Source organism: Tachyglossus aculeatus, chromosome 1 (genome assembly GCF_015852505.1).
Source record: "Tachyglossus aculeatus isolate mTacAcu1 chromosome 1, mTacAcu1.pri, whole genome shotgun sequence".
In the NCBI taxonomy this organism is placed as follows: Eukaryota; Metazoa; Chordata; class Mammalia; order Monotremata; family Tachyglossidae; genus Tachyglossus; species Tachyglossus aculeatus.
This window is the reverse complement of record NC_052066.1, coordinates 67,824,357-67,849,409: the sequence shown is the minus strand read 5'-3', so window position 1 is coordinate 67,849,409 and position 25,053 is coordinate 67,824,357. Positions and strand designations below refer to the sequence as shown.

The 25,053-nt window shown below is 51.4% G+C and overlaps 1 protein-coding gene across 1 annotated transcript in view; it reads left to right on the top strand.

Annotated features, from left to right (window-relative positions):
• Nucleotides 1-1,269: 1,269 nt before the first annotated feature.
• Nucleotides 1,270-25,053, top strand: part of VWA5B2 (von Willebrand factor A domain containing 5B2) — a 49,439-nt gene continuing 25,655 nt past the window's right edge. Inside the window, 14 exon segments of the mRNA XM_038745166.1 lie at nucleotides 1,270-1,627; nucleotides 1,728-1,892; nucleotides 3,228-3,447; nucleotides 3,901-4,058; nucleotides 7,780-7,826; nucleotides 7,828-7,912; nucleotides 7,997-8,121; nucleotides 8,282-8,437; nucleotides 10,358-10,468; nucleotides 15,219-15,427; nucleotides 16,968-17,079; nucleotides 19,235-19,420; nucleotides 22,543-23,118; nucleotides 23,205-23,412. Of these exon segments, the coding sequence (XP_038601094.1) occupies nucleotides 1,489-1,627; nucleotides 1,728-1,892; nucleotides 3,228-3,447; nucleotides 3,901-4,058; nucleotides 7,780-7,826; nucleotides 7,828-7,912; nucleotides 7,997-8,121; nucleotides 8,282-8,437; nucleotides 10,358-10,468; nucleotides 15,219-15,427; nucleotides 16,968-17,079; nucleotides 19,235-19,420; nucleotides 22,543-23,118; nucleotides 23,205-23,412 (2,497 nt within the window). The 5' untranslated portion in view covers nucleotides 1,270-1,488.

Sequence of the window (25,053 nt, the reverse complement as noted above, 5' to 3'; positions counted from 1 at the left end):
AAGGAGGGAGAGGAAGAGGAGCAGAGGAGGAGGAGGACAGAAAGGGGAGGAGGAGCAGGGGGGAGGAAGAGGAGGAGCAGGGGGGAGAGGGAGGAATAGGAGGAGGGGAGGAAGAGGAGAAGGAGAAGGGAGGAGGAGGGGAGGAGGAGAAGAAGGGAGGAGGGGGAGGAGGAGGAGAAGGGAGGAGGGGGAAGAGGAGGAGAAGGGAGGAGGGGGAGGAGGAGGAGAAGAGGGAAGAAGGAGGAGGGGAGAAGGAGGAGGAGCAGGAGGAGGAGGAGCAGGGAGGAGGAGGAGAAGAGGGAAGAAGGAGGAGGAGCAGGAGGAGGAGGAGCAGGGAGGAGAGGGAGAAGAGGAGAACCTGCTTACCTTGTATCTCCCCCAGCGCTTAGAACAGTACTTGGCACATAGTAAGTGCTTAACAAATACTATTATTATTATTATTATTATTATTATTATTAGGAGGAGGAACAGGAGCGGGGAGGAGGAGGGCGGGGGTGTCCCCGGAGACCCGAGCGGGGAAGGTCAGAGAGGGGAGAGGGGTGGGAGGGTGTCCCGGCCAGCCGCATCCCCGGCTCCCGCGCCCCTCGGCCCGCATGGGCAGGGCAGGGCAGGGTCGGGCCGGCCCCGCAGGGGATGGGGGCGGGCGGGCGGGGGGATGCGGGCAGGGCAGGGCCGGAGGGCTGGGGGGCTCTCGGGACCCCCTTCCCCCTGCCCTTCCGGGCCCGCCCAGCCCCCGGCCGGGGGCAGAAGGCCTGAGGCTCCGCATCCCAACCGCCCCCTCCCCAACTCCCTCCCTCCCCCCCCAAGCCAGACCCCCCCCTTTTCTCCCTCTCCCCCCCATCCGGACCCCCTCTCCGCCTCTCCCCCCCAAGCCGGACCCTTCCCTCCCCCTGCCCCCCACCCCAGCATCCCCCTGCCCACAAGGAGCTTACAGCCTCGAGGATACCTGGGTGTATTATTATTATTATTAATAATAATAATAATAATAATAATGATGATGATGATGATGGCAATGATCGATTGGGTTAGGGGGTGGGGGTGGGGGTGTCTTCCGCATCCCTGGTCCTGTAGACTGCGCCCTTCTCCCTCCTTTCCCCCCCCACCCCTCGCCATCTGGCCACTGTTCAGGGCCTGGGGCCAGGTAGGGGCCTGGGCGGGGGTGGGAGACAGATGTCCAGATGCTGAGCGAACCCCTCCCCACCCCACCCTTCCTTCATCCCCCCCCCCCCCACCTTATTAATCATTATCCCTGTGCTTTCCAGTTGCCCGGCGATGCCTCCGGCCTGCCCATCACCCCGGGTACCAGGGGCTAAATCCGGGATTGGGAGGCGGCGGACAGCGGCCCACCCACCCCCTTCCCACTAGAGCCCCTGCCCCTCCTGCTCCAGACACCCCATCCCCATCCGTTACCCCAAGGGGCTCTTCTTCCCCAGCCCCTCTGCCCCCTCGCCCGGGCTGACGAGGCTGGACCGTCGGGGAGCGGGCACCATGCCAGGCCTGTACCGCCCGTCTAACTGGACCCCGCTGCCTCTCCTGGATTCCTGGGTCCGGGCCCGTGCCAACGGCCCGTGCCTGGGCCTCAAGGCCCGGCTCACTTACCGCAACCCGGAGCCAAAGCCCGTGGAAGGTAAAAAGGGGTCGAGGCGGGAGAATTGGGGCGACGGGTCCTGGGAGGGGGAAGCCGGACAAGGCCCGGCCTCCGACCTCTGACCCCGGCCCCCTCCAAGGGGTCTTTGTGTACCCGCTAGCGGAGGCCGAGGTGGTGTCCGGCTTCGAGGCCGAGGTGGCCGGTGGGTCAAGAGTCTCTTTCGAGGTGCGGAGCCGCCGGCCCGAGGAGCCCTGCTGCCAGGGGTTGAGCCCAGGACTCGGCCTCCCTCGCCGCTGCCCCCAGGGTGAGCAACCACCGGACCAACCGGCCCTTGGGCTTTTACACGGTGCTCGCGAGGCGCCTCGAACCCAGGCCCGAGGACTCGGGTAGGTAAAATCTAGGCGGACTGGGCACGGCCTAACGGGATGGGAGAGCAGGTATCTCTACCCCCGTCGTACGGCGGAGTGAACCCAGGCACAGAGAAGTCGAGCGACTCGGCCGAGGTCACGCCGGCAGGCAAGTGGCAGAGCCGGGATTCGAATCCTGGTCTCCAGAATAATAATAATAATTGCGGTAATGATAATGACGGTATTGGTTAAGCGCTTACGATGTGCCAACCGCTGTTCTAAGCGCTGGGGGGATACTAGGTGATCAGGTTGTCCCACGTGGGGCTCGCAGTCTTCATCCCCATTTTACAGGTGAGGTCACTGAGGCCCAGAGAAGCGAAGTGACTTGCCCAAAGTCACTCAGCTGGCAAGTGGCAGAGCCTAGAACCCGTGACCTCTGACTCCTGAGCTCGGGCTCTTTCCACTGAGTGGTGTCGGTTAGGCACTTACTATGTGCTAAGCACTGTACTAAGCGCTGGGATGGATTCAAGGAAACTGTACTCTCCCACTGCTTAATACAGTCAATCAATCAATCAATCAATCGGATTTATTGAGTGCTTACTGTGTGCAGAGCACTGTACTAAGCGCTTGGGAAGTACAAGTTGGCAACATACAGGGACGGTCCCTACCCAACAGTGGGCTCACAGTCTAGAAGCACCGTTCTAAGCGCCGGGGTGGATACAAGATAGAGAACCAAGATCCAAGATCCAAGATCCAAGATCGGAGAAGCAGCGTGGCTCAGCGGAAAGATCCCGGGCTTTGAAGTCAAAGGTCATGGGTTCAAATCCCTGCTCTTCCAATTGTCAGCTGTGTGACTTTGGGCAAGTCACTTCACTTCTCTGGGCCTCAGTTCCCTCATCTGTAAAATGGGGATTAAGACTGTGAGCCCACCTTGGGACAAACTGATCACCTTGTAACCTCCCCAGTGCTTAGAACAGCGCTTTGCACACAGTAAGCACTTAATAAATGCTATCATTATTATTATTATAAGATAGGTTGGACACACAGTCCCGGTCCAACATAGCGCTCGCAGTCTTCATCCCCGTTTTACGGATGGGGTAACTGAGGCCCAGAGAAGTAACTGAGGCCCAGAGAAGTGAAGTGACTTACCCAAGGTCACACAGCAGATAAGTGGCAGAGCCGGGATTAGAACCCAGGTCCTTCTGACTCCCAGGCAGGGCTCTATCCACTAGGCATCGCTGCTTCCCCTTCTAACCTTCTCACCTGTGATTTTTTTTTTTCCCCCGGCCCAGGACACCTGGTTCTTGACCCCGGGCAGGCCCGCTCCACGCTGGTGCTGCCCCTGGGCTTCATCGCAGCGGATGGGACCGTCACTGTGACCCTACGGAGCAGCCGGGAGCTGCCCACCCGGCCCGATGGGGCACTGTGCGTGGCCTTGCCCTCTGTGCTCACCCCCCTGGCACCCCCTGGCTCCCCTGAGCCCACCAGGGCCCCTGGGCTCTGTGACGACAGGTTGGGCCTATGGTGATTCTCTCCCTCGGTTTCTCTGGTTCGAAGGGGGAGACCCCCGGGGAGGGAGACCCCCGGGAGGGAGGTCCCAGAAAGGGGTAGAACCAGTATCCCCAGGTGGGCAGGAGGCCCAGCGGGGGAGAGCCAAGTGATCTGGGGGGGTAATGGGCAGATGAGATAATAATAATAATAATGGTTTTTGTTGAGCGCTTACTGTTCTAAGTGCTGGGGGGATACAAGGTTGTCCCACGTGGGGCTCACAGTCTTCACCCCCATTTTCCAGATGAGGGAACTGAGGCCCAGAGAAGTGAAGTGATTCGCCCAAAGTCCCACAGCTGGCAATTGGCAGAGCCGGGAGCAGTTGACCCCCACCTGGGGTGGGTTTTTAGGAGGATTAGGAGTGGGGAGGGGGTGGTCCTGCCGGGCCAGAAGGTCACACTGGCTCATCCTCTGCAGCCCCACCAGCTGTTTCGGGACGGGCAGCCCCCAGGCCGAAGGGCCCGGCCCCGAGGGCCCAGCAGGCCCCAGGGATGTGTTCTCCGGTCCCGCCCGCTGCCCGGGCCCCTACGCCTTCTCCTTCGAGATGCTGGTCACTGGGCCGTGCCTACTAGCCGGTGGGTACCCTACCTCCCCATCCCTGGTCACGCTGCCCTCCTTGGGATGCCCGCCCCTCTGCCCAAGGCCCCCCCCCCACCCTTATCCTCTTGAAGCCCAGATCCCCTCCCTGCTAGTCCTTGGACCCCTAGGCCTATAATAATAATAATAATAATGGCATTTATTAAGCGCTGACTATGTGCAAAGCACTGCTCTAAGCGCTGGGGAGGTTACAAGGTGATCAGGTTGTCCCACGGGGGGCTCACAGTCTTCATCCCCATTTTACAGATGAGGGAACTGAGGGACAGAGAAGTTAAGTGACTTGCCCAAGGTCACACAGCTGACAAGCGGCGGAGTTGGCATTAGAACCCATAATAATAATAATAATGGCATTTATTAAGCGCTTACTATGTGCAAAGCACTGTTCTAAGCACTGAGGAAGTTACAAGGCGATCAGGTTGTCCCTCAGGGGGCTCACAGTCTTAATCCCCATTTTACAGATGAGGTAACTGAGGCACAGAGAAGTTAAGTGAGTTGCCCAAAGTCACCCAGCTGACATTTGGCCAAGTCGGGATTTGAACCCATGACCTCTGACTCCCAAGCGCGGGCTCTTTCCACTGAGCTGTGCTGCTTCTCTATAACACTCTGGTGGGCGACACTGACTAGCTGTCAAAGTTGTCATTCATTCATTCATTCAATCGTATTTATTGAGCGTTTACTGTGTGCAGAGCACCGGACTAAGCCCTTGGGAAGTACAAGTCGGCAACATATAGAGACGGTCCCTACCTAACAACGGGCTCACAATCTAGAAGGGGGAGACGGACAACAAAACAAAACATGTAGACGGGTGTCAAAGTCATCAGAACAAATAGAATTAAAGCTAGATGCACATCATTAACAAAATAAATAGAATTGTAAATATTTACAAGTAAAATAGAGTAATAAATCTGTACAAATATATATACAGCTGCTGTGGGGAGGGGAAGGAGGTAGGGCGGGGAGGATGGGGAGGAGGAGAGGAAAAAGGGGGGGCTCAATCTGGGAAGGCCTCCTGGAGGAGGTGAGCTCTCAGTAGGGATTTGAAGGGAGGAAGCAGTGTGGACCAGTGGATAAAGCACGGGCCTGGGAATCAGATGGTCACAGGTTCAAATCTCTGCTCCCCCACTTGTCTGCTGTGTGACCTTGGGCAAGTCATCTCAATTCTCTGGGCCTCAGTGACCACCTCTGTAAAATGGGGATTGAGACTGTGAGCCCCACATGAGACTGTGAGCCTGTTGTCGGGTAGGGACCGTCTCTATATGTTGCCAACTTGTACTTCCCAAGCGCTTAGTACAGTGCTCCGCACACGGTAAGCACTCAATAAATACGATTGAATGAATGAATGACAGGAACTGTGTCCAACTCGCTTGGCTTGTATCCACCCCAGTGTTTAGTACAGGGCCTGGCACCTAGTAACCACTTAACAAATACCACAATTATTATTATTGATTCCCAGACTGCCCATGCTGTTGGAAGCATTATTCATTCATTCATTTATTCAATCGTATTCATTGAGAGCTCACTGTGTGCAGAGCACTGTTCTAAGTGCTTGGGAAGTCCAAGTCAGCAACATCTAGAGATGGTCCCTACCCAACAGCGGGCTCACAGTCTAGAAGGGGGAGACGGACAACAAAACAAACCATATTAACAAAATTAAATAAATAGAATAGTAAATATGTACAAGTAAAATAAATAGAGTAATAAATCTGTACAAACATATACACAGGTGCTGTGGGGAGGGGAAGGAGGTAAGGCGGGGGGATGGGGAGGAGGGGGAGAGGAAGGAGGGGGCTCAAGTGTGGCTTAGTGGCAAGAGCTCGGGCTTGGGAGAGAGAGGTTGTGGGTTCTAATCCTGGCTCCGCCACTTGTCAGCTCTGTGACATTGGGCAAGTCACTTCACTTCTCTGGGCCTCAGTGACCTCATCTGTAAAACGGGGATGAAGGCTGTGAGCCCCCCGTGGGACAACCTGATCACCTTGTACCTACCCCAGTGCTTAGAACAGTGCTTGGCACATAGTAAGCGCTGAACATTCATTCATTCATTCAATCGTATTTATTGAGCGCTCACTGTGTGCAGAGCACTGTACAAAGCGCTTGGGAAGTACAAGTTGGCAACATATAGAGACGGTCCCTACCCAACAGCGGGCTCACAGTCTAGAAGGGGCAGACAGACAACGATTCATTCATTCATTCAATCGTATTTATTAAGTGCTTACTGTGTGCAGAGCACTGTACTAAGCCCTTGGGAAGTACAAGTTTGCAGCATATAGAGACGGTCCCTATTATTAGCCCACAGGCCCCTGCAGGTTATCTGCGAGGCTGGCTAGGGAATCTGCCTGTTCGGCTGGTCCTAGTGTCGGGGCTAATAATAATAATAATAGTAATAATAATAATAATAATGATGGCATTTATTAAGCGCTCACTATGTGCAAAGCACTGTTCTGAGCGCTGGGGAGGTTCCAAGGTGATCAGGTTGTCCCACGGGGGGCTCGCAGTCTTCATCCCCATTTTCCGGATGAGGGAACTGTGGCCCAGAACAGTGAAGTGAGTCACCCAAGCTGACAATTGGCGGAGCCGGGAATTGAACCCATGACCTCCGACTCCCAAGCCTAGGCTCTTTCCACTGAGCCACTCTGACTGTGGGCCCCACGTAGGACAACCTGATGACCCCGTACCTGCCCCAGTGCTTAGAACAGTGCTTGGTGCGTAGTAAGCGTTGGACAAACATCATTATTATTAACATCAGCCCACAGGCCCCTGCAGGTTATCTGTGAGTCTGCCGGGCTGGTCCTAGCGTCAGTTGCGGCCTAACGGCCCCACGCTCTCTTCTCGACCCCCTTCATGTTGCCAACTTGTCCTTCCCAAGTGCTCTGCACACAGTAAGCGCTCAATAAAGCGCTCAATACTGCACCAGCCTTCTCTCTGATCTCCCATCCTCGTGTCTCTCTCCACTTCAATCCATACTTCATGCCGCTGCCCGGATTATCTTTGTCCAGAAACGCTCTGGGCATATTACTCCCCTCCTCAAAAATCTCCAGTGGCTACCAATCAATCCGCGCATCAGGCAGAAACTCCTCACCCTGGGCTTCCAGGCTGTCCATCACCTCGCCCCCTCCTACCTCACCTCCCTTCTCTCCTTCTACTGCCCAGCCCGCACCCTCCGCTCCTCCACCACTAATCTCCTCACTGTACCTCGCTCTCGCCTGTCCCGCCATCGACCCCCGGCCCACGTCATTCCCTGGGCCTGGAATGCCCTCCCTCTGCCCATCTGCCAAGCTAGCTCCCTTCCTCCTTTCAAGGCCCTACTGAGAGCTCACCTCCTCCAGGAGGCCTTCCCACACTAAGCCCCTTCCTTCCTCTCCCCCTCGTCCCCCTCTCCATCCCCCCCATCTTACCTCCTTCCCTTCCCCACAGCACCTGTATATATGTATATATGTTTGTACATATTTATTACTCTATGTATTTATTTATTTTACTTGTACATATCTATCCTATTTATTTTATTTTGTTAGTATGTTTGGTTTTGTTCTCCGTCTCCCCCTTTTAGACTGCGAGCCCACTGTTGGGTAGGGACCGTCTCTATATGTTGCCAATTTGTACTTCCCAAGCGCTTAGTCCAGTGCTCTGCACACAGTAAGCGCTCAATAAATATAATTGATGATGATGATGATGAATAAATAGGATTGAATGACTGACCCTCAGGTGTGGAGAGCCCGTCCCACGCGCTGCGAGCAGACGCCCCCCCCCGCCGCCAGCTCCGCCGCCACCATCTGCATCACCCTGGCCGAGGCCCACCCTTGCGACCGGGGCCTGGAGATCCTCCTGCACCCCAGCGGTAAGGGGGCCGGTGGCCAGTTGGGAGCCCGGGGACCCCGGGGGCCACACGCGCCTCAGCCCCTCTTCCTTCCCACCCCATCAGAGCCCCACCGGCCACACTTGCTCCTGGAGGCGGGCGGGCTGAGCGCCGCCGAGTACGAGGCCCGCCTGCGGGACCGGGGGGACTTCCAACGCCTCCTCCGGGCCGACGGCCACGGCGACCGCCAGGTCCGGATTCGGTTCTGGGGTCCGGGGGAAGGCAACCCCCCGGGAGAGGGGCAGGAGGGCGGCCCGCGGACAGGCGTCGAGGGCTCGGGCCACCAGGCCTGGGCCTGGGGAGCGGAGACGGGGACCAAGGCCACCCACCTGGCCGGCCCTCTGTCCGCAGCTGTGGTTCCTTCAGCGGCGCTTCCACAAAGACATCCTTTTTAACCCGGTGATGGTGCTCAGCTTCTGCCCGGACCTCGGGTCGGCACCCCCGGACCCCTGCGCCGCCACCAGAGAAGTTCTCTTCCTGCTGGACCGCACCGGAGCCGCGTACAAGGCCAGTGGGAAGGGGGTGACGGGCGAGGCCCGGGACGGAGGGAGATCCCCCCGCAACACCCCCCTGACTCACCCCACTCTGTAAAATCTGACTGTAAGGTCACGGTGGGCTATTTATTTATTTATTTATTTATTTTACTTGTACATGTCTATTCTATTTATTTTATTTTGTTAGTATGTTTGGTTTTGTTCTCTGTCTCCCCCTTTTATCATCAATCGTATTTCTTGAGCGCTTACTATGTGAGAGCACTGTACTAAGCGCTTGGGAAGTACAAATTGGCAACCTATAGAGACAGTCCCTACCCAACAGTGGGCTCACAGTCTAAAAGGGGGAGACAGAGAACAAAACCAAACATACTAACAAAATAAAATAGAATAGATATGTGCAAATAAATTAAATAAATAAATAGAGTGAACCCACTGTTGGGTAGGGACTGTCTCTATATGTTGCCAATTTGTACTTCCCAAGCGCTTAGTCCAGTGCTCTGCACATAGTAAGCGCTCAATAAATACGATTGATGATGATGATGTGGGCGGGGAATGTGCGTTTCTTGTACTCTCCCAAGCGCTTAATACAGTACACTGCCCACAGTAAGCGCTCAATAATAACAGTAATGGTATTTGTTAAGCGCTGACTCTATGCCGAGCACTGCTTTAAGCGCGGGCGTAATAATAACACTAATAATGGCATTTATTAAGCGCTTACTATGTGCAAAGCACTGTTCTAAGTGCTGGGGGGGATACAAGGTGATCAGGTTGTCCCACGGGGGGCTCACAGTCTTAATCCCCATTTGACAGATGAGGGAACTGAGGCTCAGAGAAGTGAAGTGACTTGCCCAAGGTCACATAGCAGGCATGTGGCAGAGCGGGATTTGAACACATGACCTCTGACTCCCAAGCCCGGGCTCTTTCCACTGAGCCACGCGGTTTCTTGTACTCTCCCAAGTGCTGAAGACAGTACTCTGCACACAGTAAGCGCTCAATAATAATAGCAATGGTATTTGTTAAGCGCTGACTCTATGCTAAGCACTGCTTTAAGTGCGGGGGTAATAATTATAATAATAATGGCATTTATTAAACACTTACTATGTGCAAAGCACTGTTCTAAGCGCTGGGGAGGTTACGAGGTGATCAGGTTGTCCCAAGTGGGGCTCACAGTCTTCACCCCCATTTTCCAGATGAGGTAACTGAGGCCCAGAGAAGTTAAGTGACTTGTCCAAAGTCACACAGCCGACAAATGAAGGAGCCGGGATTTGAACCCATGACCTCTGACTCCAAAGCCTGGGCTCTTTATTACTCTATTTATTTATTTATTTTACTTGTACATATCTATTCTATTTATTTTATTTTGTTAATATGTTTGGTTTCGTTCTCTGTCTCCCCCTTCTAGACTGTGAGCCCACTGTTGGGTAGGGACTGTCTCTAGATGTTGCCAACTTGGACTTCCCAAGCACTTAGTCCAGTGCTCTGCACACAGTAAGCGCTCAATAAATACAATTGATTGATTGATTGATTGATTTCCACTGAGCCACGCTGGGTAGATACAAGGTGATCAGGTTGTCCCACGTGGGCCTCGCGGTCTTCATCCCCGTTTTCCAGATGAGGCACAGAGAAGTGGAGTGACTGGCCCGAGGTTACGCAGCACACACGTGGCAGAGCTGGGATTAGACCCGCGGCTCTTTTTTTCTTAATGGCATTTATTAAGCGCTTACTATCAATCAATCGTATTTATTGAGCGCTTACTATGTGCAAAGCACTGTCCTAAGCGCTGGGAAGGCTACAAGGTGATCAGGTGGGGCTCACTTTGACTCCCAAGCCACTAGGCCGTGATGTTTGTCGTAATAAATATGAGTGAAAGGGAGGCCTAGGGCCAAGGGAGGGGGTGCGGGCGGGCCTTGACCTCCCTTTCGGCCTCCCGCAGGACGCCCTTCTCCTGGCCGTGAAGTCTCTCCCTTCGCAGACGCTCATCAACGTCGCGTCTTTCGGCTCCTCCGTCCAGGCCGTGTTCCCCCGCAGCCTCCCCTGCAGCGATGTGAGTAGCCGCCCCGTCCCTCGAGGGGTCCGTCCGCCCGCCCGGGGGGTCATCGAGCTCTTACTCGATGGGGCAGACCAGGGTCGTCATCATCATCAATCGTATTTATTGAGCGCTTACTGTGTGCAGAGCACTGTACTAAGCGCTTGGGAAGTCCAAGTTGGCAACATCTAGAGACAGTCCCTACCCAACAGCGGGCTCACGGTCATTCATTCATTCATTCAGCATGGCTTAGCGGGTAGAGCCCGGGCCTGGGCGTCGGAAGGATCTGGGTTCTAATCCCCGCTCCGCCACGTGTCCGCCGTGTGCCCTTGGGGAAGTCACTTCACTTCTCTGGGCCCCAGTGGCCTCATCTGGAAAATGGGGATGATAATGATGGCGTTGGTTCATTCATTCATCCATTCGTTATTGAGCGCTTACTGTGTGCAGAGCACTGGACTAAGCGCTTGGGAAGTCCAAGTTGGCAACATATAGAGACAGTCCCTACCCAACAGCGGGCTCACGGTCATTCATTCATTCATTCAGCGTGGCTTAGCGGGTAGAGCCCGGGCCTGGGCGTTGGAAGGATCTGGGTTCTAATCCCCGCTCCGCCACGTGTCCGCCGTGTGCCCTTGGGGAAGTCACTTCACTTCTCTGGGCCCCAGTGGCCTCATCTGGAAAATGGGGATGATAATGATGGCGTTGGTTCATTCATTCATCCATTCGTTATTGAGCGCTTACTGTGTGCAGAGCACTGGACTAAGCGCTTGGGAAGGCCAAGTCGGCAACGTCTAGAGACGGTCCCTACCCAACAGCGGGCTCACAGGCTAGAAGCGGTTAGTAGGAGTTAGCAGGTAGAGAAGCAGCGTGGCTCAGTGGAAAGAGCCCGGGCTTTGGAGTCAGAGGTCATGGGTTCAAATTCCGGCTCCGCCAATTGCCAGCTGTGTGACTTTGGGCGAGTCACTTCACTTCTCTGGGAGGAGGATAGGGAAGGAAGGAGGGGAAGGGGATGGGGTGGGGGAAAGGGATGGAGAGAGCCCCCTCCTTCCTCTTCCCCTCTTCCCCCTCCCCATCCCCCCGCCTTACCTCCTTCCCCTCCCCACAGCACCTGTATATATGTCCATATGTTTGTACGTATTTATTACTCTATGTATTTATTTCATTTGTACCTATTTATTCTATTTATTTCATTTTGTTAATGTGTTTTCTTTTGTTGTCCGTCTCCCCCTTCTAGACTGTGAGCTCACTGTTGGGTAGGGACCATCTCTAGATGTTGCCAACTTGTGCTTCTCAAGCGCTTAGTCCAGTGCTCTGTACACAGTAAGCACTCAATAAATACGATTGAATGAATGAATGAATGGGCCTCAGTTACCTCATCCATAAAATGGGGATTAATCAATCAATCAATCGTATTTATTGAGCGCTTACTGTGTGCAGAGCACTGGACTAAGCGCTTGGGAAGTACAAGTTGGCAACATATAGAGACAGTCCTTACCCAACAGTGGGCTCATAGTCTAAAAGCGGGAGACGGAGAACAAAACCAAACATACTAACAAAATAAAATCAATAGAATAGATATGTACAAGTAAAATAAATAAATAAATAAATAGAATAATAAATATGTACAAACATCTATACATATATACAGGTGCTGTGGGGAAGGGAAGGAGGTAAGATGGGGGGATGGCGAGGGGGTGGAAGGAGGGGGCTCAGTCCGGGAAGGCCTCCTGGAGGAGGTGAGCTCTCAGTAGGGCCTTGAAGAGAGGAAGAGAGCTAGGTTGGCGGATGGGCAGAGGGAGGGCAATTAAGACTGTGAGCCCCCCCGTGTGGGACAACCTGAACACCTCGTAACCTCCTAGTAAGCACCTAGTAAGCGCTTAATAAATGCCGTTATTATTATTATTATTATTACAGTGCTCTGCACACAGTAAGCACTCAATAAATACGATTGATGATGATGATGATGATGATAGTAAGCACCTAGTAAGCTCTTAATAAATGCCGTTATTATTATTATTATTATTACAGTGCTCTGCACACAGTAAGCGCTCAATAAATACGATTGATGATGATGATAGTAAGCACCTAGTAAGCGCTTAATAAATGCCGTTATTATTATTATTATTATTACAGTGCTCTGCACACAGTAAGCGCTCAATAAATACGATTGATGACGATGATGATGATAGTAAGCACCTAGTAAGCGCTTAATAAATGCTGTTATTATTATTATCATTATTATTACAGTGCTCTGCACACAGTAAGCGCTCAATAAATACGATTGATGATGACGATGATGATAGTAAGCACCTAGTAAGCCCTTAATAAATGCCGTTATTATTATTATTACAGTGCTCTGCACACAGTAAGCGCTCAATAAATACGATTGATGACGATGATGATGATAGTAAGCACCTAGTAAGCGCTTAATAAATGCTGTTATTATTATTATTATTATTACAGTGCTCTGCACACAGTAAGCGCTCAATAAATACGATTGATGATGACGATGATGATAGTAAGCACCTAGTAAGCCCTTAATAAATGCCGTTATTATTATTATTACAGTGCTCTGCACACAGTAAGCGCTCAATAAATACGATTGATGATGATGATGATGATAGTAAGCACCTAGTAAGCTCTTAATAAATGCCGTTATTATTATTATTATTATTACAGTGCTCTGCACACAGTAAGCGCTCAATAAATACGATTGATGATGATGATAGTAAGCACCTAGTAAGCGCTTAATAAATGCCGTTATTATTATTATTATTATTACAGTGCTCTGCACACAGTAAGCGCTCAATAAATACGATTGATGACGATGATGATGATAGTAAGCACCTAGTAAGCGCTTAATAAATGCTGTTATTATTATTATTATTATTACAGTGCTCTGCACACAGTAAGCGCTCAATAAATACGATTGATGATGACGATGATGATAGTAAGCACCTAGTAAGCCCTTAATAAATGCCGTTATTATTATTATTACAGTGCTCTGCACACAGTAAGCGCTCAATAAATACGATTGATGATGATGATGATGATAGTAAGCACCTAGTAAGTGCTTAATAAATGCTGTTATTATTATTATTATTATTACAGTGCTCTGCACACAGTAAGCACTCAATAAATATGATTGATGATGATGATAGTAAGCACCTAGTAAGCCCTTAATAAATGCCATTATTATTATTATTATTATTACAGTGCTCTGCCCACAGTAAGCGCTCAATAAATACGATTGAGGATGATGATGATGATAGTAAGCACCTAGTAAGCGCTTAATAAATGCTGTTATTATTATTATTATTACAGTGCTCTGCACACAGTAAGCGCTCAATAAATACGATTGATGATGACGATGATGATAGTAAGCACCTAGTAAGCGCTTAATAAATGCCGTTATTATTATTATTATTATTACAGTGCTCTGCACACAGTAAGCACTCAATAAATACAATTGAGGATGATGATGTTGATAGTAAGCACCTAGTAAGCGCTTAATAAATGCTGTTATTCTTCTTCTTATTATTATTACAGTGCTCTGCACACAGTAAGCGCTCAATAAATACGATTGATGATGACGATAATGATAGTAAGCACCTAGTAAGCGCTTAATAAATGTCGTTATTATTATTATTACAGTGCTCTGCACACAGTAAGCGCTCAATAAATACGATTGATGATGATGATGATGATGATCGTAAGCACCTAGTAAGTGCTTAATAAATGCCGTTATTATTATTATTATTATTACAGTGCTCTGCACACAGTAAGCGCTCAATAAATACGATTGATGATGACGATGATGATCGTAAGCACCTAGTAAGCGCTTAATAAATGCCCTTATTATTATTATTATTATTATTACAGTGCTCTGCACACAGTAAGCGCTCAATAAATACGATTGATGATGATGATGCTAGTAAGCACCTAGTAAGCGCTTAATAAATGCCGTTATTATTATTATTATTATTACAGTGCTCTGCCCACAGTAAGCGCTCAATAAATATGATTGATGATGATGACGATGATGATAGTAAGCACCTAGTAAGCACTTAATAAATGCCATTATTATTATTATTATTATTACAGTGCTCTGCCCACAGTAAGCGCTCAATAAATACGATTGATGATGACGATGATGATAGTAAGCACCTAGTAAGCACTTAATAAATGCTGTTATTATTATTATTATTATTAGAGTGCTCTGCCCACAGTAAGCGCTCAATAAATATGATTGATGATGACGATGATGATAGCAAGCACCTAGTAAGCGCTTAATAAATGCTGTTATTATTATTATTATTACAGTGCTCTGCACACAGTAAGCGCTCAATAAATACGATTGATGATGACGATGATGATAGTAAGCACCTAGTAAGCGCTTAATAAATGCTGTTATTATTATTGTTATTATTACAGTGCTCTGCACACAGTAAGCACTCAATAAATACGATTGATGATGATGATAGTAAGCACCTAGTAAGTGCTTAATAAATGCTGTTATTATTATTATTATTACAGTGCTCTGCACACAGTAAGCGCTCAATAAATACGATTGAGGATGATGATAGTAAGCACCTAGTAAGCGCTTAATAAATGCTGTTATTATTATTATTATTATTACGGTGCTACGCACACAGTAAGCGCTCAGTAAATAGTCAAATGAATGAACGTGCCGGCGCCGTACTGAGCGCCTAGGGGAGCACAATGCAGCCGAGCTCCCCGGGCAGACTGTAAGTGGGGCCTACTCCCGCAGGACACGGTGCGGCGGGCCTGGGATGGCATCGAGGCGCTGCAGGCCGGGCCGGGGGACCCCGACGTGTCGGCCGCGCTGCGCTGGGGCCTGGGGCGTCCAGGACAGAGGGGTCACCCCCGCCAGCTCTTCCTGCTCACGGCCGCCGCTCCTCCCGCCGCCGCCACGCGTCGCGCCTTGGACCTCGTGCGCCAGCGAGGAGGCGAGGCCAGGTGACGGGGCGAGGCGGGAAGGGGGACGGGGGGCCGAGACCCCCAAGCCGCCCGGTGGATCCTGGACCGTCTCAAGATGTTGCCAACTTGGACTTCCCAAGCGCTTAGTACAGTGCTCTGCACACAGTAAGCGCTCAATAAATACGATTGATTGATTGATTGATTCCCAGACTGAGCCCCTTCCTTCCCTTCCCCACAGCACCTGGATATATGTATAGATGTCTGTGCATATTTATTAATTTTACTTGTACGTATCTATTCTATTTATTTTATTTTGTTAGTATGTTTGGTTTTGTTCTCCGTCTCCCCCTTTTAGACTGTGAGCCCCCTGTTGGGTAGGGACTGTCTCTAGATGTTGCCGACTTGGACTTCCCAAGCACTTCGTACAGTGCTCTGCACACAGTAAGCGCTCAATAAGTACGATTGATTGATTGATTCCCAGACTGAGCCCCTTCCTTCCTCTCCCCCTCGTCCCCCTCCATCCCCCCCGTCTTACCTCCTTCCCTTCCCCACAGCACCTGTATATATGTATATATGTCTGTACATATTTATTACTCTATTTATCTATCTTACTTGTACATATCTATTCTATTTATTTTATTTTGTTAGTATGTTTAGTTTTGTTCTCCATCTCCCCCTTTTAGACTGTGATCCTGCTGTTGGGTAGGGACTGTCTCTAGATGTTGCCAACTTGGACTTCCCAAGTGCTTAGTACAGTGCTCTGCACACAGTAAGCGCTCAATAAATACAATTGATTCCCAGACTGAGCCCCTTCCTTCCTCTCCCCCCTTGTCCCCCTCTCCATCCCCCTGCCTTACCGCCTTCCCTTCCCCACAGCACCTGTATATATGTATATATGTCTGTACATATTTATTAATTTGACTTGTACATATCTATTCTATTTATTTTATTTTGTTAGTATGTTTGGTTTTGTTCTCCATCTCCCCCTTTTAGACTGTGAGCCCGCTGTTGGGTAGGGACTGTCTCTAGATGTTGCCAACTTGTACTTCCCAAGCGCTTAGTACAGTGCTCTGCACACAGTAAGCGCTCAATAAATACGACTGAATGAATGAATGAATCTTCTCGCGGCTGATTGACTTCTTCTAGACTGTGAGCCCACTGTTGGGTAGGGACTGTCTCTAGATGTTGCCAACTTGGACTTCTCAAGCGCTTAATAATAATAATAATAATAATTATAATGATGATGATGGCATGTGTTAAGCGCTTACTCTGTGCAGAGCACTGTTCTATGCGCTGGGGGGGGGGGGATAAAATGTGATGAAGCTGTCCCACGTGGGACTCACAGTCTTAATCCCCATTTTTACAGATGAGGTCACTGAGGCTCAGAGAAGTCAAGTGACTCGCCCAAGGTCACGCAGCGGACTTGCGGTGGAGCCGGGATTCGAACCCATGACCTCTGACTCCAAAGCCCGGGCTGTTTCCACTGAGCCGCTCTGCTTCTCTAGTCCAGTGCTCTGCACACTGTAAGTGCTCAATAAGTTTGATTGATTGATTGATTGATGGATTGGACGCCCCACAGGTGCTTCTGCTTCGGGCTGGGCCCCGCATGCCCCCGGCTGCTCCGCGGTCTGGCCGCTCTCACTCGGGGCCGCGCTTACTTCTTGGACCCCGGAAAGAGGCTGCAGCCCATGGTGAGTCGCCCCTCCGGGTCCCTGTCCCCTGTCCCCACCCCCCTCACGCCCCCCGGCCACCGAAACCCCATCCTCAGTTGCCTCCCCATCCTCACGTCCTCGTTGATACAGGATTAATAATAATGATACTAATCAATATTAATCAATTAATCAATATTAAGCGCTTACATGAGCCGCCGGTGACTGCTGGGCCTGCCCAGCTTTCCGGCCCCTTCCCCTCCTGCCCGTCGGTATATGTTTGTACATATTTATTACTCTATTTATCTTACTTGTACATATCTATTCTATTTATTTTATTTTGTTAGTATGTTTGGTTTTGTTCTCCGTCTCCCCCTTCTAGACTGTGAGCCCGCTGTCGGGTAGGGACTTTTTTTTTTAATGGCATTTGTTAAGCACTTACTATGTGCAAAGCACTGTTCTAAGCGCCGGGGAGGATACAAGGTGATTAAGTTGTCCCACGTGGGGCTCACAGTCAATCCCCATTTTCCAGATGAGGTAACTGAGGCTCAGAGAAGTTAAGTGACTTGCCCAAGGTCACACAGCAGACATTTGGCGGAGCTGGGATTCGAACCCCTGACCTCTGACTCCAAAGCCCGGGCTCTTTCCACTGAGCCATGCTGCTTCTCCAAGGGCTCTAGGGACTGTCTCTATGTGTTGCCGACTTGTACTTCCCAAGTGCTTAGTACAGTGCTCTGCACACAGTAAGCGCTCAATAAATACGATTGATTGATTGATTGATTGGGGAGGTTACAAGGTGATCAGGTTGTCCCACGGAGGGGCTCCCGCTCTTCATCCCCATTTTACAGATGAGGGAACCGAGGCCCAGAGAAGTGAAGTGACTTGCCCAAAGTCACACAGCTGACAACTGGGTAGGGGAGAGGCGGAGGCCAGAACGGCTCAATCAGGGGCACTGATTAATACTAATAATTATGGTATTTTTTAAGCACTTAATTAATTAATGATGGCATTTGTTAAGTGCTTACTATGTGCAAAGCACTGTTCTAAGCGCTGGAAGGGATACAAGATGATCAGGTTGTCCCACGTGGGGCTCACAGTCAATCCCCATTTTACAGATGAGGTCACTGAGGCTCAGAGAAGTGACTTGCCCAGGTGCCAGACACTGTTCTAAGCGCTGGGGTAGATACAAGATAACTGGGTTGGACACAGCCCCTGTCCCACTCGAGGCTCAAAGTCTTAATTCCCATTTTACAGCTGAGGGAACTGAGGCCCGGAGAAGTGACTTGCCCAAGGTCGCACAGCAGACAAGTGATGGAGCCGGGATTAGAACCCATGACCTTCTGACTCCCGGGCCCGGGCTCTATCCGCAGAGCGCTGTACGGGCTCTGCCACTTGTCTGTTGCAGAATAATAATAATAATAATAATAATAATAATAATAATGACGGCATTTATTAAGCGCTTACTATGTGCAAAGCACTGTTCTAAGCGCTGGGGAGGTTACAAGGTGATCAGGTTGTCCCATGGGGGGGTTCACAGTCTTCACCCCCATTTCCCAGATGAGGTCACTGAGGCCCAGAGAAGTGAAGTGACTTGCCCAAAGTCACACAGCTGAGCAGCGTGGCTCAGTGGAAAGAGCCCGGGCTTTGGAGTCAGAGGTCAGGGGTTCAAATCCTGGCTCCACCAATTGTCAGCTGGGTGACTTTGGACAAGTCACTTCACTTCTCTGGGCCTCAGTTCCCTCATCTGTAAAATGGGGATTAAGACTGTGAGCCCCCCCGTGGGACAACCTGATCACCTTGTATCCCCCCAGCGCTTAAAGCAGTGCTTTGCACATAGTAAGTGCTTAACAAATACCATCATTATTATTATTATGTGGCAGAGCTGGGATTTAAACCCATGACCTCTGACCCCAAAGCCGGGGCTCTTTCCACTGAGCCACGCTGCACGACCTTGGGCGAGTCACTTCACTTCTCTGGGCCTCAGTGCCTTCACCTGTAAAATGGGGATGGAGACCGTGTGTCCAACCCAATTTCCTTTGTTCACCCCAGCACTTAGTACAGTGCCTGGCGCGTAGTAAGCGCTTAACCAATATTATAATTACTCTAATTATCGGGAAAGTAGAACGCGAGAGGAGCGGGTAGGCCTGACCCCGCCGCCGGGGATGTGACGGGTCGGTGGTGTGCGGCCCCTCCGCAGCTGGTCCCGGCCCTGAGGACGGCGCTGGAGCCGGCGCTGAGCGACGTCGCCGTGGACTGGTTCGTGCCCGACGCCGTGGAGGCGCTTCTCACACCCCGACAGATCCCCGCCTTGTACCCCGGGGACCGGCTCCTCGGATACTGCGTCCTCTTCCGTGTGGACGGATTCCGCCCCCGTCCAGCCCGGGTACCCACGAGGCGGAGGAGGGCGCTTGTTGGGACGCCCCTTTGGGCTCCCCGTTTCCGTCGGTCCATCGGTCGCCTTTATTGAGCGCTCACTCCGTGTAGGCTACCGTACTGAGCGCTTGGGAGAGGGCAGCATGACTGAGCCGGTGGACACGTTCCCTGCCCACAGCGAGCTTACCAGTCTAGAGGGAGGGGGCGGACATGAATATAAATAAATAAATTAGGGAATTGGACGTAAATGTTGCGGGGCCGAGGGAGGGGGGAATGAAGGGTGCAAATCTAAGGGCAAGGGTGACGCAGAAGGGAGTGGGAGAAGAGGAAAGGAGGGCCTAAGTAAGGCCCTAAGTAAGGCGTTTGAAGGTCTGTGGGCTATATCCCTAATAATAGTAATAATAATAATAATAATGTTGGCATTTGTTAGGCGCTTACTATGTGCAGAGCACTGTTCTAAGCACGCCTAGCTGGGGAAGGCCTCTCGGAGGCGACGAGCCTTCAGTAAGGCTTTTGAAGGTGGGGAGAGTGATCGTCTGTGGGCTATATTCCTAATAATAATGTTGGCATTTGTTAGGCGCTTACTATGTGCAGAGCACTGTTCTAAGAGCGCCTAGCTGGGGAAGACCTCTCGGAGGCGACGGGCCTTCAGTAAGGCTTTTGAAGGTGGGAGAGTGATCGCCTGTGGGCTATATCCCCAATAATAATAATAATGTTGGCATTTGTTAGGCGCTTACTATGTGCAGAGCACTGTTCTGAGCGCGCCTAGCTGGGGAAGACCTCTCGGAGGCGACGGGCCTTCAGTAAGGCTTTTGAAGGTGGGGAGAGTGATCGTCTGTGGGCTATATTCCTAATAATAATAATAATGTTGGCATTTGTTAGGCGCTTACTATGTGCAGAGCACTGTTCTAAGCGTGCCTAGCTGGGGAAGACCTCTCGGAGGTGACGGGCCTTCAGTAAGGCTTTTGAAGGTGGGGAGAGTGATCGCCTGTGGGCTATATTCCTAATAATAATAATAATGTTGGCATTTGTTAGGCGCTTACTATGTGCAGAGCACTGTTCTGAGCGCGCCTAGCTGGGGAAGACCTCTCGGAGGCGACGGGCCTTCAGTAAGGCTTTTGAAGGTGGGGAGAGTGATCTTCTGTGGGCTATGTCCCTAATAATAATAATAATGTTGGCATTTGTTAAGCGCTTACTACGTGCAGAGCACTGTTCTGAGCGCGCCTAGCTGGGGAAGACCTCTCGGAGGCGACGGGCCTTCATAAGGCTTTTGAAGGTGGGGAGAGTGATCGTCTGTGGGCTATATTCCTAATAATAATAATAATGTTGGCATTTGTTAGGCGCTTACTATGTGCAGAGCACTGTTCTAAGAGCGCCTAGCTGGGGAAGACCTCTCGGAGGCGACGGGCCTTCATAAGGCTTTTGAAGGTGGGGAGAGTGATCGTCTGTGGGCTATATTCCTAATAATAATAATAATGTTGGCATTTGTTAGGCGCTTACTATGTGCAGAGCACTGTTCTAAGCGCTGGGGGGGATACAAGCTGATCAAGTTGTCCCACGGGGGGCTCACAGTCTCCATCCCCATTTTACAGATGAGGGAACTTGAGGCTCAGAGAAGTGAAGTGACTTGCTCAAGGTCACACAGCAGACATGTGGAGGAGCCGGGATTTGAACCCATGACCTCTGACTCCGAAGCCCGGGCTCTTCCACTGAGCCACGCTGCTTCTCGAGGTCCCTCATAACCTCCATCCCATCTCCGGGTCTGCCGCCGATCCTGACCCGGGATCTTTCCTTAATAATGATAATGGTATTTGTTAAGCGCTTCCTACGTGCCGAGCACTGTTCTAAGTCCCGGCCTGCTTCTATAACGCCCTTCAGATAATAATAATAATAATAATGGCATTTATTAAGCGCTTACTGCGTGCAAAGCACTGTTCTAAGTCCCGGCCTGCTTCTATAACGCCCTTCGGATAATAATAATAATAATAATGGCATTTATTAAGCGCTTACTACGTGCAAAGCACTGTGGCAAGTCCCGGCCTGCTTCTATAATGCCCTTCGGATAATAATAATAATAATAATAATGGCATTTATTAAGCGCTTACTACGTGCAAAGGACTGTTCTAAGTCCCGGCCTGCTTCTATAATGCCCTTCGGATAATAATAATAATAATAATGGCATTTATTAAGCACTTACTATGTGCAAAGCACTGTTCTAAGTCCCGGCCTGCTTCTATAATGCCCTTCGGATAATAATAATAATAATAATGATGGCATTTATTAAGTGCTTACTATGTGCAAAGCACTGTTCTAAGTCCCGGCCTGCTTCTATAACGCCCTTCGGATAATAATAATAATAATAATGGCATTTATTAAGTGCTTGCTTACGTGCAAAGCACTGTTCTAAGTTCCGGCCTGCTTCTATAATGCCCTTCGGATAATAATAATAATAATAATGGCATTTATTAAGCGCTTGCTTACATGCAAAGCACTGTTCTAAGTCCCGGCCTGCTTCTATAACGCCCTTCGGATAATAATAATAATAATAATGATGGCATTTATTAAGCGCTTACTACGTGCAAAGCACTGTTCTAAGTCCCGGCCTGCTTCTATAACGCCCTTCGGATAATAATAATAATGGCATTTATTAAGTGCTTACTATGTGCAAAGCACTGTTCTAAGCGCTGGGGAGGTTACAAGGTGATCAGGTTGTCCCACGTGGGACTCACAGTCTTCATCCCCATATTATAGAGGAGGTTACTGAGGCCCAGAGAAGTTAAGTGACTTGCCCAAAGTCACACAGCTGACAAGTGGCTTCTTGTCTTGTCTTTTTGACTGTGAGCCCACTGTTGGGTAGGGACTGTCTCTATATGTTGCCAACTTGTCCTTCCCAAGCGCTTAGTACAGTGCTCTGCACACAGTAAGCGCTCAATAAATACGATTGATGATGAAGTGGCGGAGTTGGGATCATCATCATCATCATCATCAATCGTATTTATTGAGCGCTTACTATGTGCAGAGCACTGTACTAAGCGCTTGGGAAGTACAAATTGGTACTTGGGAAGTACAAATTGGATCCCCGACTCTTTCCGTAAAGGCTGTCTGGTCTCACGCCGCTCGCTCCGTTCACAGGCCCGGGAGCCCGCCTGGAGTAGCCCGGCCCGGAGTTGGGACGGGTCGGTGTTCCCGTCCCCGGAGGAGGAGCCCTCGGCCACCAGCCCGGGGTCGGGGCCCACGGGGGTCACCAGCACAGCGTCGACGGGGCCGTCGGGCCGAGGAGGAGGCGGCGGCGCGGGAGACTCGGAAACTGGTGAGCGTGGTTTTCGGGGGGCGGGGGTGGAGGAGCCCGAGGAGGGCCGTCCAGTCCAGTCCAGCCCGTGTGTCCCGCCAGGCACGGACGTCCCCTCGGACCCGGCCACGGACCCCGGGCTTGACCCTCCGCCGGATCTGGCCGTCTGGCGTCGGATCTTCCAGTCGTCTTACATCCGGGAGCAGTACGTGCTGACCCGCTGCTCCGCCAGCCCCGAACCCAGCTCCAGCGGCGGGAGCGAGTCCTCGGGGTCTCAGGGTGCCCCGTCCCCCGAGGACCGCGCGCCCGCCGCGCCGCCGTCCCAGCAGGGCCGCCGCAGCCTGGCCCCGGGGGACACCCGCTCCTGCCCTCTGACCCTGACCCCCACCGCCCCGCCGGCCCCCGCCGCCCCGGCCTCGGTGAGCGGGGTCTCTGGTCCCGGGCGCGGGGGAGAGGGCGGCGTCGCCTCCTTGCCCAGGCCTGACCTTTGGCTCCATCCCGGTAGGCCCCGGCCCTGGGCGCGGAGGTGGCGCGGAGGCCGGAGCGGGAGGCCGGCCGGCCGCCTCAGCCGGGGAGCAGCTTCTCTCCTACCCGGGGAGAGCCGGAGCCCGCGCCCCACGGCCGCCGCCGTCGAAGGAACCGGTCCGGCGCGGGGACAGCGGAAGGCCTGGGCTCGGAACCGGGGCTGCCGTCGAGCAGCCTGGACGACTCGGGTGAGGGACGGAAACGCTCGCCGCCCTGGACGGGAGAGACAGACAGATGTTGTGTGGGGGTCAATCAATCAATCAATCAATCGTATTTATTGAGCGCTTACTGTGTGCAGAGCACTGGACTGAGCGCTTGGGAAATACAAGTCGGCAACACACAGAGACGGTCCCTACCCAACAGCGGGCTCACAGTCTAGAAGGGGGAGACGGAGAACAAAACCAAACATACTAACAAAATAAAATAGAATAGATATGTACAAGTAAGATGAGTAATAAATATGTACAAACATATATACATATATACAGGTGCTGTGGGGAAGGGAAGGAGGTAAAATGGGGGGATGGAGAGGGGGATGAGGAGGAGAGGAAGGAAGGGGCTGAGTGTGGGAAGGCCTCCTGGAGGAGGTGAGCTCTCAGCAGGGCCTTGAAGGAAGGAAGAGAGCTAGCTTGGCGGATGGGCAGAGGGAGAGAGGGCATTCCAGGCCCGGGGGATGACGTGGGCCTGGGGTCGATGGCGGGACAGGAGAGAAGGAGGCCCGGTGAGGAGGTTAGCGGCAGAGGAGCGGAGGGTGCGGGCTGGGCTGGAGAAGGACAGAAGGGAGGTGAGGGAGGAGGGGGCGAGGGGATGGACGGCCTTGAAGCCCAGGGTGAGGAGTTTCTGCCTGATGCGTAGGTTGATTGGTAGCCACTGGAGATTTTTGAGGAAGGGAGTAACATGCCCAGAGCGTTTCTGGACAAAGTAGTGTCAGTAGTGCCCCTACCAGTGTGGCGTGGGGAGGGACCGTATATGTTGTCTTGTTTTGTTGTCTGTCTCCCCCTTCTAGACTGTGAGCCCGTTGTTGGGCAGGGACCGTCCCTATATGTTGCCGACTTGGACTTTATTAAGCGCTTACTATGTGCAAAGCACTGCTCTAACCATCGGGGAGGTTCCAAGGTGATCAGGTTGTCCCACGGGGGGCTCACAGTCTTCACCCCCATTTTACAGATGAGGGAACTGAGGCCCAGAGAAGTGAAGTGACTTGCTCAAAGTCACACAGCTGGGCAGCGTGGCTCAGTGGAAAGAGCCCGGGCTTTGGAGCCAGAGGTCATGGGGTCCAATCCCGGCTCCGCCACAAGTCTGCTGTGTGACCTTGGGCAAGTCACTTAACTTCTCTGAGCCTCAGTTACCTCATCTGTAAAATGGGGATTGACTGTGAGCCCCACGTGGGACAACTTAATCACCTTGTATCCTCCCCAGCGCTTAGAACAGTGCTTTGCATTCATTCATTCATTCAATCATATTTATTGAGCACTTACTTTGTGCAGAGCACTGTACTAAGCGCTTGGGAAGTCCAAGTTGGAAACATATAGAGACGGTCCCTACCCAACAACGGGCTCACAGTCTAGAAGGGGGAGACAGAGAACAAAACAAAACGTGGACAGGTGTCAGGTCGTCAGAATAAACAGAAATAAAGCTAGATTCATTCAATGGTATTCATTCATTCATTCATTCAATCGTATTTATTGAGCGCTTACTGTGTGCAGAGCACTGTACTAAGCACTTGGGAAGTCCAAGTTGGCAACACATAGAGACAGTCCCTACCCAACAGTGGGCTCACAGTCTAGATCTCCTCTAGATATTGCTGGGAAAGATGGGAGAGTGGAAAA